This window comes from Arachis ipaensis, chromosome B7 (assembly GCF_059453495.1).
Source record: "Arachis ipaensis isolate K30076 ecotype BB chromosome B7, ASM5945349v1, whole genome shotgun sequence".
NCBI classification, from domain to species: domain Eukaryota; kingdom Viridiplantae; phylum Streptophyta; class Magnoliopsida; order Fabales; family Fabaceae; genus Arachis; species Arachis ipaensis.
This window is the reverse complement of record NC_142442.1, coordinates 121,507,069-121,521,058: the sequence shown is the minus strand read 5'-3', so window position 1 is coordinate 121,521,058 and position 13,990 is coordinate 121,507,069. Positions and strand designations below refer to the sequence as shown.

The 13,990-nt window shown below is 35.8% G+C and overlaps 2 protein-coding genes across 2 annotated transcripts; one reads left to right on the top strand and one right to left on the bottom strand.

Moving 5' to 3' along the window:
* Positions 1 to 386: 386 nt before the first annotated feature.
* On the top strand, positions 387 to 1,884 carry LOC148553936 (protein FAR-RED ELONGATED HYPOCOTYL 3-like). Its single transcript, XM_088494923.1, has 3 exons — positions 387 to 660; positions 746 to 1,680; positions 1,768 to 1,884. Exons 1-3 carry the CDS (start codon positions 387 to 389, stop codon positions 1,882 to 1,884), a joined length of 1,326 nt encoding a protein of 441 aa, XP_088351049.1.
* Positions 1,885 to 2,361: 477 nt separating this feature from the next.
* On the bottom strand, positions 2,362 to 4,233 carry LOC148553935 (uncharacterized). The gene is made up of 6 exons (XM_088494922.1): positions 3,766 to 4,233; positions 3,592 to 3,678; positions 3,256 to 3,384; positions 2,785 to 2,846; positions 2,621 to 2,714; positions 2,362 to 2,535 (listed from the first exon to the last, which is right to left on the bottom strand). Exons 1-6 carry the CDS (start codon positions 4,231 to 4,233, stop codon positions 2,362 to 2,364), a joined length of 1,014 nt encoding a protein of 337 aa, XP_088351048.1.
* Between the last annotated feature and the right edge of the window lie 9,757 nt (positions 4,234 to 13,990).

Here is a 13,990-nt window from a genome sequence, read left to right as displayed (position 1 = left end):
GGATGATCAATCGATTAAGCTTGCTTTTTGGGCCGATGCAAGGAGCAGAGCTGCCTTTGAGTATTTCGGAGATGTTATTTCATTTGACACCACCTACAATACAAACAGGTATATGCTGTTCTTGTTTATGCTGCTAAATTAATTTTGTTCTATGAATCTACTGCAGAGGTGTATATTGGATGTTCTTTGGGTGTATAAATTCATTATATGGGTGTACGTAATGACTTTCATTCTGCAATGTCGTAATTTGGTTTAGGTATAATTTGGTTTGTGGTTCTTTTGTCGGGGTGAATCACCACGGTCAGTCAATACTTCTTGGATGCGCTTTGATGAAAAATGAAGAAATTGAGTCATTCAAATAGTTATTTCAATGTTGGCTTCGTTGCATGGGGGAAAATGCTCCGAAAGGGTTTCTCACCGATCAATGCGCGTCAATGAAAAGGGCTATAGAGGCTTGTATGCCAACAATAATTCACCGTTGGTGTATTTGGCACATCACGAAGAAGATTCCAAGCAAATTAAATGGGTACAAGGGACACGCAGAAATTGAACAAGAAATGAGCCAAGTTGTTTGGAACTCTCATAGCAAAGACTCATTTGATAGGAATTGGAATGATTTTCTGCTGAATTTTGGTCTTGTGGACAACAAGTGGCTTTCAGGTAATGTTGTTTAAAATCTATAGCAGAGGTGTAAATTGCATGTTTTTGGGTGTATTTATAGTATGTCTTTGGGTGTATTCTGTAGATTTTTATGAAGACCGTCATATATGGGTTCCAATCTATCTGGATCATCACTTCTGGGCAAGGATGAAAAGCACACAAAGGAGCGAGAGCATGCATTCATTTTTTAACAAGTTTATTACCCGGAACAGCTCGCTTATTCAATTTGTCAAACAATACGATAATTGCCTCGGAAGTAGGGAGCAAGCAGAGAGAGAATCAGATGCTGCAGATTTTCATACGGTCATTCCGTGTGCAACCAAATCCTCCATTGAAGCTCAGTTTCAAGATGTGTACACTCATAAAAAATTTAGGAAAGTCCAAGCACAATTTAGAGGAAAGACAAATTGCATCACTAGATTAATGAATTCTGTTCTAGGCTATTCAGTATACGAAGTTGGAGAACAAGTTTCCAGCTCAATATTCAACAAGTTTGTAGTTACTTACGACTCAGTTGCAGCCGAGGTAAAATGTCAATGCTTATTATTCAAGTCAAGAGAGATATTGTGCCGTCACGCACTAAGTGTGTTAAGCTTTGAACGAGTAAGCCAAGTGTCATCGAGATATATATTGGAACGATTGAGCAAGAAGGTAAAGAGGCGACACACACACATCAAGAGCAGCCACGATGAGCCATTGTTGGAGCCAAGAAGCAAGAGGTTTGACGAATTGGTTTTTCGTTCACAAAATATTTGCGAATTTACATTAGAATCGGAGGAGCTGACTGCCATTCTGCACCGTGCGTACGATAACGTCATGGTTGAGATGGAAGCATTGAAAGCCAAAAGGAAGGGGACATCTTCGTTATCTCACGAAGATGCCAACTTGGAATCCATTAACAAGCTTCAAAGCCCTCCAAGGATTCGAACAAGAGAACGTCCAAAAAATAGGCTAGGTTCAAAGTTGGACAAACAGATTACAAATGCCTCAAAGAAGAAGAAAACGAAAGCTTTAAACGAGGTAAAAGTGATGTTCTTTAAATATGTGGTGATTGAGTTTAATTTTCTCGTTAATAGTTTTGCTAATATGTGAGTTTATTATTTCTAGTTAAACGTCTTTGATGCTGCATCAGTGGTGCGTCCAAATTCCAGCCAATATCAAGGACGTGTTATGAATTATCAGTTTAGGCAACCAGCAGCAGAGGATAACTTTTTGGGTGTATAATTACAGAATATGAGTGTAAAGCACTATTTTTTGGGTGTATTTCTGAATTTTCTTGTGTTTCACATTATATATATATATTCGGCTGCTGCTGTTTATGTTATAAATTATTGTTATTTTTTTATTTGTTATGGTTTAAGGTTTTTAGGGTTTAGGGTTTTAGGGGTTTAGGGTTTAGGGTCTAGGGTTTAGGGGTTTAGGGTTTAGGATTTAGGGTAAAGCATCAGGGGATAAAAGTTTAGGTAATATTCAACTTTCTTTGGGTGTATATTCAACTTTCTTTGGGTGTAAAATGTTTTTTTTTGTTTTATATCTGGTTTGATGTTTTCCTTCATATTTTACCACCTGTAATACAGAGCTTTTGAATACAGCACAAACAGTCTAACTATGGAAAAAAATTTTATTGAATAGAACTGGTTTATAATTGGCAAATTTTTGCAGCATGTGTTCAATTTGTTACAAGACTACCTAACAGTTACATTACTCAGTGTCAATATTATTAGAATATATCTGACAATATGGACTCAATAATAATGAGGATGGCTTGGACGGTCTTATTGCATTACTCCCCCTAATGGCTTCAGCTTTGTCTTGATTCATTTCATTGAATAGAATCTGGGAAGCATATTCTACTCTATAGTGGTCCACCTCATCCTACAGTTAAAAATAATATTCTGTTTAATCAACTATGTTAATTGAGTAAAGTAATACAGAGTTATATAGTTTTAAACACATTTACCTGGGTCCAATTGTCCGACTCATACTTCAACCTTTTAATATTTTCGGGCTGAATTATCTCAAGCCACTTCATTATGTAAATAGCACAATCATAGCTGAAAACCAAGAAAATAAATTACAAATTACATATAGAAAAGTTTAATTTTCAGAGTGAAAGATTTATACCTTGTCTTTTGGCCTGAGATGTTAATGTATGGTGGTTCAATTTTCTTGTCCTTGTCCTTTCTCTTCAGAGGTTCCCCCCAGCATATACTCTAATTCTTGAAATTACATATCCCTTAAAACACAAAACAAATCAGTAATATATGAATAAATTAAATAAAGGAATACACCCAAAGGAGCACAAACTTACACCTTATATTGAACAGAAATACACCCAACTATTAAAATACAGAACACAAAACGAACTTACAATGAATTTATTTAGGTCCATTCTCTCATCGGATGGACATGTCTTGTGATATGGGTCGAGTATATAAAATTTTTGCTTTCTTGTATCAGCCACCCATAACCACCAATGTTGTAAATGGCAAACAGGTGCAAAAATCTAAAGCATGCCCACATTGAACAGTGTTTTATTTTATTTGGCATATAAGTAAAGAATGGTACTAAGAAGATTTACAAATGAAAACTTACATATGGATGTGATGCTAATTTTTTTAGCTCCAAAAAGGGAATAAACATTGGGTAGTCTTCCACCCTGAATGGCTTATTGGTTTTAGGTTGTAAGAATTCCCCATTTGGATGATTTCCAATGGCCATGTTCTGCAACAATTGTGAAACAACAAATGAAATACTGAAAATATACTCAAATGAATACAGAAAATACACCCAAATGAATACACAACTTACACCCAATTGAACACAAAAAATACACCCAATTGAACACAGAAAATACACCCAATTTAAGACCGAAAATACACCCGAAGAAATACAGAAAATACACCCAAAATTTGTTGAAGAAACCCTTACCACAATATCAGGGGGGAGACAGTATACTTCTTCTTGAAACCTTTTAATCTTTTGCTGGTTAAGGATGAGGCACATGGCAGAGACAATCTAAAAAAAGATGCCGAAATCAATTTACATCAATCAACATTGCAGTTAATTTTGGTGATAAAAACATTAATGTTATTCTAATATTACCTCAACTTCTATATGTGTATCAGCTAAGAGTGATGCGAGGTGGACTTTTGACAAAATATATCTATCTTGGGCATTGAGTGTGCACATGGGGTCATACTCATTAGTTAGTCCATTTCCGTATGTCTTCACTCGTGTGGCCCAGATGTAGCATTTCTCTTTCATTTCAGCCGTATTCTCATTCGTCCTCGCAGGAGTTTCAAACTTCTCGAAACTTTCTCCGCCACTCTCCTTTTGAATCTGTGGACTTTTTCCTTCTGCTTTCGCCCCACTACTTGCAATTTTTTCCACCAGATCCCCTAATTGTTCTAGTAGTTTGGGCATTTCAAGAGTTTTTGCCCGTTCTCCCTCTTGCGTTGCCGCCCCCTCCTGCGTTGCTGCTTCTTCTTGGCTTGAATCAGTTAAGTCGAGGCTGAATGATGGCATCAGACCTTTTTTAGGAATGTACGATGCTGTCCGTGCCATCATCATGAGTGCAGTAGCGTCTACTGGGGCTGGATTACTGCGTGATCATGTATAACGTATTATAAGAATAGGAATACATGAATGATAATGAAACATTGATTTTACTCTGATGAACTTACATTTTAGATGGAGCTGGTGGAAGTGTGGGTGTGCTTTCTTCAGGTTTTTGGGGTGGTTCTGGAGTGCTGCAGGGTTACATAAAATTAATCATGTTATAAAAAAACTAGTCAGAGATCAGTCGTGAAAATATACACCCCAACAAGGATCATATACATCCCAACAGGGACAATATAGACCCAAACTGTAACCAAATACACCCCAAGATTATTCCTTACCTTTTTGTAGTTCCTTCATTATTTTTTTCACTTGGAGATTTTGCATGGGTTGGTTCAATTTCTGGCACAGGGGTTGGTTCATTTTCTGTCACAGGGGTTTGTTCAATTTGTGGCACTGGGATTGTCTGGGACAGAGGTAGACAAACTTGAATTGGAAGTCTAAACAAAACAAAAATAAAAGGTTAAGAAAGCCCGTGAAAATAAAATGGTTATAAGGTTAAAATTTACTCGAAAAACTCACATAGAAAGCGTTTCTGTTTGTGACTGTGTCTCTTCCCGCAGAACCATCATGTTCTCCTCAGCTTGGTCATTGGGTGATTCTTCTACGAGACTCAACCAGAAATACACCATAAGAAAGTCAAAAAATACACTGCTAAACCACTATTTTATGGTTTATCTTGTGCTCAATTGAGTGGTTTTTATCAACTTTTTACCCACTTATTCATACTATTTACATGGTTTTACATTTGCCTTCCTAATTATGTGCTTTGATTGAAAACATGCTTCCTTGGCCTTGAGTTCCCTATGTTTAATCCTCTCTTATTACCATTATATGCCTTGATATGTGTATTAAGTGATTTCAGAGATTACAGGACAGGAATGGCTCAGAGGATGGAAAGGAAGCATGCAAAAGTGGAAGGAATACAAGAAGTTGAAGGAACTGCAAAGCTGTCCAGCCTGACTTCTTCGCACTAAAACAGTCATAACTTGAGCTACAGAGATCCAAACGACACGGTTCCAATTGCGTTGGAAAGCTAACGTCCCGGGCTTCAATTTGATATATAATATGCCATAGTTTTTCTGACGTTAGGCGACGTGAACGCGTGCTCCACGCGGACGCATTGCAGTGACGAAAATCAGCGTGACAGATTTCTTCTCCAGCGATTACTGGGCTGTTTTTGACCCAATTTTCGGCCCAGAAAACACAGATTAGAGGCTATAAAGTGGGGAAATCCATTAATTCATGATCATAAGCTCATAATACACAATTTTAGGATTTAGATGTAGTTTTTAGAGAGAGAGGTTCTCTCCTCTCTCTTAGGATTTAGGATTTTAGGATTTCTATTAGTTTAGTTCAATTCATCTTCATTCCAGGTTCTATGTTCCTTCAATATTTATTTTCTACTTTTATTTACTCTAATACGTTTATTTGTATTTGATTTATGTTGCCCAATTAGCTTACGAACCTTTTCATGTTATGACTTGAATTTATGTTTAGACGTAATTTGATGTGTTTCAGATTTATGATTGCTTTATTTACATGAATGCTTTTAAATTAATTTAGAATTTTCCCTTTGGGCTTTGGTTAAATAATTGGTGACGCTTGAGTTATCAAACTCGAGGTGTTGACTGAAAATTGGAATACTTCAAGAATTAATTCAAGATCCAATAACTCTAACTTTTCCTAAGGAGAGACTAGGACTTGAGGAATCAGAATTAATTCATCCACTTAACTTACCTTCATAGTTAGAGGTTAACAAAGTGGGAGAAAAATCCAATTCTCATCACAATTGATAAAGATAACTAGGATAGGACTTCTAGTTCTTATACCTTGCCAAGAGATTTTATTATTGTTAATTTATTTTAGTTGTCATTTAAATTACCTGTCCCTTATTTTAAAAAACCCCCAATTTACAAAACTCATAACCAATAATAAGAACATACTTCCCTGCAATTTCTTGAGAAGACGACTCGAGGTTTAAATACTTCGGTTATCAATTTTAAAGGGGTTTGTTACTTATGACAACCAAAACGTTTGTAAAGAAGGAATTCTTGTCGGTCTAGAAGCTATACTTACAACGCAAATTTATTTGCAAAAATTCTAGATCGCGCGAGAGTTTCACTTTTTCAAAATGGCGCCGTTGCCGAAGAATTGCAAACGTGTGCCTTATTATTGGTTATTGTAAATATTTGCTTTTTGCTTGTTTATTTGTTTTTATTTTTGTTTTTATTTTTTGCTTTTTTTAATTAAGAGGTTATTGGTTTTTATTTAGTTATTAAAAATTTTTCAAAAATTTATTCTTCGTGTTTATCTTGATCTTTAAGTTGTTCTGAGTTGTTTTCTTCATTTTGATCTAAAAATTTTAAGTTTGGTGTCATTTTATTGTTTTTCTCTTTCCTTACTAAATTCAAAAATTCAAAATTTAAAACTCAAAATTTCAAATTTCAAATTTCAATTTTCAAAATTCAAATTAAAATTTTAAAAAACAAACCTTTTCAAAATTTAAATCTTTTTCAAAACTTTATCTTATATTATTGACTTTTTCAAAATTCAAATTTCAAAAATTTAAAATTTCAAATTTCAAAATTTAATTTTCAAATTTTAAAATTTAATTTTCAAATTCAAAATTTAAATTTCAATAACCTTTTAATTTAAAATTTGTTTTTATTTTCATTTTTAATTTTTATTTACTATTATGAGTTCTCACCCCTCTCGCTTTGAGTTTGGTTCCAATGCTGTTGCAAGGAATAGAAATTATAACAGGAACATGCATCAAGGTCAAAACAATCAGAGATGGAAGGAGCCACGAGGATCTGATCAACCCTTTAGGCAACAACACCCTCCAAGATACCATAGACCACGACCATTCCACAATGCATGTCAAAACAACAGTTATGGTGGACCCTTCCGTGACAACCAATACCCACCTAACTGCTATAGTCAAGAGCCATTCTGAGGTGCATACCAAGACGATAGATATGGTGAACCCCCATTATATACCTATGACCCACCTCCTCAACATCATTTTGGACCACCATACTCACAAGCTCCTTACCACCAAACACCCTCATATGATCCTAACCCTCATCCACCATACCAACCACCTTATGAACCATGTGAACCATATATAGAACCACCCTAATTCCAAACCAATTACTCCCAAGAACCACCACCTCCATATGCACCATATCCATATCCATCAATCCAAGAGCCTTATGGTCCTACTTATGATACCCAATCGGAACAAGAATCAACGGATCGTCTCAAGGAAACAGTGGATCAATTTCATGCAACCCTTCATCAATTGGAGCAAGCGATACATCAATTAGCTTCCCGACGTTCGGACACTCAAGAAATCCCATGGCTTCATGTGGACAATCTAATGAAGAACGTAGCATGAAGGAGACATTAGAAACTCCGGTGGACAGTAAGGAGTATGAATTTGTACTAGAACAAGTGGAGGAAGCCGGAATTATTGAAGAAGAAGAAGTGGTTGAAGACTTGGGAGATGCTGAACCTCCATGGGAAAGTCAAGACATAGAACCTCCTTCCAAGACGGTTGCATTTGATGTTGAGGAGGGTGTACAACCTCCAAGGTATATCATAGTTGAAGACTTGGAAGAGGTTGGTGGTGCGGTATTTTACAACCACACTTACTAACCGACAAGTGCACCGGGTCGTACCAAGTAATACCTTACGTGAGTAAGGGTCGATCCCACGAGGATTGATGGACTAAGCAACAATAGTGTTTGATAGGCTTAGTTAGACAAATAAAAATTGGTGTTGAGATGCAATATAAAAGACATTAAACAATATCAAAAATATTGAAGAAGGGCAAGTAAATGCTTTGGAAAAAAAATATGGAGAAGATAGTTAAAGTTTCAGAGTTATCTATTTTTCTGGATTAATTTTTCTCACTAACTATTTTAATTATGCAGGATTTAATTTATGGCAAACTGTATATGACTAGACCCTAATTCCTTAGACCTTCCTAGTCTCCTCTAAAATTCATTAACTGCCAATTCCTTGGTCAATTAATTCCAATTAGAGGGTGATAATCAATTCCTAGTTTATATGCCACAAAAACTCTAATTATCTAAGAGGTAAAAGGATTATATGTCACGTATCCTATTAAATTCAGATAATTAAAATTTAGGAGAAATAGTTTTCAAGCTGTTGTTCAGGTAAAGAGCTTTTCCAAGTTTTATAAGAACTCAAATAGAAAGAGGGTCATACTTCCATTCCACCTAAATTCATAAAATAAAGAGCGAAAACAATTCTTAAATTATAAGTCCATACATAAATTAAAATAGTAAAAGCAATAAAATTAATCCATAGAAATAGACAGATCTCCTAACCTTAACAGTGGAGGTTTAGTTACTCATGGAAAAGAGAAAATAAGGATTCAGGTAAAAATGTACAGCGTTACCATCTAATGGCATCAGATTCCTTTTTATAACTAATCCTAATAAATTTAAAATCTAATATTTAAAATTAAACTTAAAATAATAACTTTTTCTAATTTAAGATTTGAATTTAAATTTGAATTAATTAACAGATCTTTAGTTGATGGGTGGGGACCACTTGTTCTGTCCATTCTGCAGCTTCTAATCTGTGTTTTCTGGGCTGAAAATTGAGTTAAAATAGCCCATAAATCGCCCCAGCATTTTTCTGCATTTTCTGCACGTGGCGCATGTGACGCGTCCGCGTCGTCCACGCGTTCGCGTCAGGCACGCGATCGCGTCATTGTGATTTCCTCCATTCCGCGCAGTCGCGTGAGCCATGCGTCCGCGTCGGTATTCGCTGGTCATCTCCTTGGCTTCTTCTCTTTCTCTGCAGAAACTCCATCAAATTCTGCCAAATGCTACCTAAAATAAACGGTATTGTACAAAACTCAAAATAGCATCCATAGTGGCTAAAATATAATTAATTCTTAATTAAATTCAACAATTTAGATGCAAATTCACTAGGAAAAGATAGACAAGATGCTCACGCATCAGTTGGTCAAGAGATGGAGATTATAGAAGAAGAAGCACAGCCTCCCATGCCCTTGGTGAGCAATGAAGAAGAGATCAAATTGAAAGAAAGCTACCAAGAAGAAGAGGTTAATATTGAAGAAACTTGCAAAGAGGTGGAAGTTATCAGAGAAGAGCACAAGGGAGTGGAGCCTGCAAATTCGTTAGAAATACTTCCCCCTAAGTTGCCATCATCCTTCACAACATTCAAGTGGGTAAAATTCATATCCCTTAGCTTTCTAATTCCACTTGAATATGGGCTACTGGAGACGAATAGTCAACTTAGAGCTCTTTGTGGTTTTAAGAGTAAGAGGAAGATGGTTAGTAGTTGGAGTTGTCAATGCAAGGGTTGGTACAATTCTCAATTGAATGGGTTTAGGAAGTTGTTTGGATGTCTTAGTGAGAATTCAGATTGCTTATCACCCGGTTGGAACAAAGATGGTCAATAAGAAGACGGGTGCAAAGGCAAGGTCTGGGACCCCGGAATTCAGTCTAGAAATCAACACTCTTGGGGCCTTGTCACTTGCTTTAACCTGCTTGAAGGCTTTCTATGCCTAGTTTGGGATCCCGGAGGCCATTGGAATCACAAACATTGGTGGAGATTCCTGGATGAGTTCAAGCACAAGCCACCATAACAAAGAACTCCCCAAATGTCCAACTTAAGGACTTTAACTAAAAGTGCTAGGTGGGAGACAACCCACCATGGTATGATCGTTCCTTTTTCAATTTTAATTTTATTTTGTTTTGTTTGTTTTTAAGTTTTATTCTATTTTATTGAACCTGGAATTATTCATAACATCTGCATACTGCATTATGCATTTTGCATTAAAAAAAAAGCACGCACGCAACGCGGCAGCGTCGCTGACACGTCCGCGTCACAAGTGCATTAAGAGAAAAGAAAAGTGAACAGAGAGTCACGCGAGAGCGTGGCTGACGCATCCGCGTCATGTGGGAAAAATTCCTCCCACGCGAACGCGTGGCCCTGTAAAATCGACGTAAACGAGTGTTTGACAGCAAGTTAGGATGGAATGGGGCTGGAACGGTGCTAGAAGCACAAGCCTTACCACGCGAACGCGTGCCCTACGCGTCCGCGTCGTTTTGCAAATATGGCCATCCACGCGATCACGTCAACCACGCAATCGCGTCACCCAATAATTTGGCAAAAAGAATTTTACACATAGAGTTGCGCGACCGCGAGGCTGCCGTCGCGCCAATCGCACAAATTAGGCCACGCGATCGCATGACCCCGTGTCTGCGTCACCTGTGCCGCACAACTCATCCAAATCAGTGCCAATTATCTTCTCTTTTCTTTTCTAATCCTAATTTCTTCTATCTTTTCTTCTTTCTTTCTTACTTTATTTCTTTCACTTCTCATTCCTTTTCACCTTCATTCTATTTTACTTAATTTATTTGCATATTTTATTCATTGCATCTTAATTTTTTGCATATTTTTCTTTTCTTTTCTAAATTCATTATTTTACCTTTGGTGTTAATTTTCTTATTTAACTGTTGCATCTTCTCTTGAATTATTTTGGGTGCTTAGTGACTTGTTTTCTTTTGGATAGGTAATATTATTTATATCAATGCCAATCTTTTATACCTGTATTACTTTTACATTGACATGAATTTATATTATCTCTCCTTACCCACACTCTCTTCCCTATTTTTGCAAATTTTTGCATTCTTAATTTGCCATGTACTTCTACTGTTTTCTCATTTGCATGTTGTAGCTACCATGTAATTGAGACCCTTATTATCTGGCATTAATCCAACCATATTTATTTTATCTTTATTTCTGGGTTACTGTTCTTCTTTTTCTCTTCTTTCAGGCTGGCCACCGAAGACGGAAAAAGGGAGAAACTTCTATAAGGGGAGTCAAACAAGTCCATCTGCACAATCCTTGAAGAAAAGCATCAGTTGGAACAACCCGTCCACCTGCACATCTCAGCATGCACCGAGGACGGTGCAATCTTTAAGTGTGGGGAGGTCGATATTGATCTCCATGGGTTAGTTACTCTTCCATCACAACACCAATGGTTTATTTTCCTTGTTAGTTGTTGCATTTACAAATTTGATTGCATGATTATTTGATTTTATGCATATTTTACCACTTGGTTGAAGTAATATTTTTTTTCAAGATACCTTTTAAGAGAATTTCACTAATTTGAATAAAATTTAATGTTACATTTGTTTGAAGAAATATTATACTGGAACATGGTTTAGAGCTTGAACACACAAAACCTGTGAGATTTTTGAGCCTATTTGAATTGGTTGCATTTTACCAACCAATATTTTATTTTTGGTGTGTATTTTTCTCTCTAAAATTGTGATCTTTGTCTTGCTTAATTATATATTTCTATGGTTTGATGTATGCATACACTTACATGATTGAGGCCATTGTTTCACTGAGCTTACATACCCATATGGCCTTACCCTTTCATTATTCTTTGCAAACCAATGTTGAGCCTATTATACCCCTTTGTTCTTTACTTTAGCACATCATTAACTCTAAGCGAAAGATAATAATGCCCTTAATTTGAATTCTTGGTTAGCTTAGACTAGTGAGAGTGCTCATGAATTAAGTATGGGAAAAGTTGAATTTGGAAATATTTGGTTTGAGAATTGAGTATGTTAGAATTTTCTGAAATGTGAAAAAATGTTTAGGACATGATTCATGCATCCAATAATTTAATCATATGCATTGAGAAAAATAAAAGAAAATAAAAGAAAAAAAAAATATATATATAAAAGAGAAAAGAAAAATAGCAAATAAGAAAAAGGGGACAAAATGCCCCAAAGTAAATGGTGAAAGCAATGCATATGTACTGTACTTGAAATTAGAATGCATGAATATATGGAAAACATAGTTAATGGATAGTTAGATGTGGTATTATGATTACATGGATTGTCTAAAGTTAGGTGGAAAGTTTAAGTTAATTAAGGATTCAGATTTTAGTCCACTTGGCCAAATACAATCCTACCTTGACCCTAACCCCATTACAACCCTTAAAAGACCTCTTGATATGTGTATCTGTGCATTAAATTTATGTTGATTGTTAGATGAAGAGCAAGCCTTAGAAAGCAAGGTTAGTAGAGAATTGAGAGAATCGAACCTAAAACACTTGAGTGATTAGAGTGTATACACTTCTAGTGAGGGTTCGATGCTCGATTCTTTGTTCCCGGCTTTCATAAGCTATTTTCTTCTGCAAGTCTATTTGTACTTCATTTTCATGATTTGAATTAGTGAAATTCAGTTCATGTTTGTTCTTGAAAGGTTTATTTACTTTTCACCAAGTTGGTAGAAACATTTTGCATTTAGTTGCATTCATATAGATAGGATTACATTTCATATATTTTACCATTCATCTTCACTCCTTTATAGCTTCTCTTGAGCTTAGCATGAGGACATGCTAATGTTAAGTGTGGGGAGGTTGATAAACCACTATTTTATGATTTATCTTGTGCTCAATTGAGTGGTTTTTATCAACTCTTTACCCACTTATTCATACTATTTGCATGGTTTTACATTTAACTTCCTAATTATGTGCTTTGATTGAAAACATGCTTCTTTGGTCTTGAGTTCCCTATGTTTAATCCTCTCTTATTACCATTAGATGCCTTGATATGTGTGTTAAGTGATTTCAGAGATTACAGGGCAGGAATGGCTCAGATGATGGAAAGGAAGCATGCAAAAGTGGAAGGAATACAAGAAGTTGAAGGAATTACAAAGCTGTCCAGCCTGACTTCTTCGCACTAAAACAGTCATAACTTGAGCTACAGAGGTCCAAACGACACGGTTCCAGTTGCGTTGGAAAGATAACGTCCCGGACTTTAATTTGATATATATGCCATAGTTGCCCTAACGCTAGATGATGCGAACGCGTGCTCCATGCAGACGCATTGCAATGACAAAAATCAGCGTGACAGATTTCTTCTCTAGCGATTTCTGGGCTATTTTTGACCCAATTTTTGGCCCAAAAAACACAGATTAGAGGCTATAAAGTGGAGGAATCCATTCATTCATGATCATAAGCTCATAATACACAATTTTAGGATTTAGATGTAGTTTTTAGAGAGAGAGGTTCTCTCCTCTCTCTTAGGATTTAGGATTTTAGGATTTCTATTAGTTTAGTTCAATTCATCTTCATTCCAGGTTCTATGTTCCTTCAATATTTATTTTCTACTTTTATTACTCTAATACATTTATTTGTATTTGATTTATGTTGCCCAATTGGCTTATGAACCTTTCCATGTTATGACTTGAATTTATGTTTAGACGTAATTTGATGTGTTTCAGATTTATGATTGCTTTATTTACATGAATGCTTTTAAATTAATTTAGAATTTTCCCTTTTGGCTTTGGTTAAATAATTGGTGACACTTGAGTTATCAAACTCGAGGTGTTGACTGAAAATTGGAATTCTTCAAGAATTAATTCGAGATCCAATAACTCTAACTTTTCCTAAGGAGAGACTAGGACTTGAGGAATCAGAATTAATTCATCCACTTAACTTATCTTCATAGTTAGAGGTTAACAAAGTGGGAGAAAAATCCAATTCTCATCACAATTGATAAGGATAACTAGGATAGGACTTCCAGTTCTTATACCTTGCCAAGAGATTTTATTATTGTTAATTTATTTTAGTTGTCATTTAAATTACTTGTCCCTTATTTTAAAAAAACCCAATTTA

Excerpts from the sequence above, each read along its gene's own strand:
- LOC148553936 (XM_088494923.1), top strand. The coding sequence starts at position 387 with ATGGGGGAAAATGCTCCGAAAGGGTTTCTCACCGATCAATGCGCGTCA. Across the intron at positions 661-745 it reads GGACAACAAGTGGCTTTCAG|ATTTTTATGAAGACCGTCAT; the intron begins GTAATGTTGTTT and ends TGTATTCTGTAG. Across the intron at positions 1,681-1,767 it reads AAACGAAAGCTTTAAACGAG|TTAAACGTCTTTGATGCTGC; the intron begins GTAAAAGTGATG and ends TATTATTTCTAG.
- LOC148553935 (XM_088494922.1), bottom strand. The coding sequence starts at position 4,233 with ATGATGATGGCACGGACAGCATCGTACATTCCTAAAAAAGGTCTGATG. Across the intron at positions 2,847-3,255 it reads AATTAGCATCACATCCATAT|AGAAAGGACAAGGACAAGAA; the intron begins GTAAGTTTTCAT and ends GAACCTCTGAAG. Across the intron at positions 2,715-2,784 it reads ATCTCAGGCCAAAAGACAAG|CTATGATTGTGCTATTTACA; the intron begins GTATAAATCTTT and ends CTTGGTTTTCAG.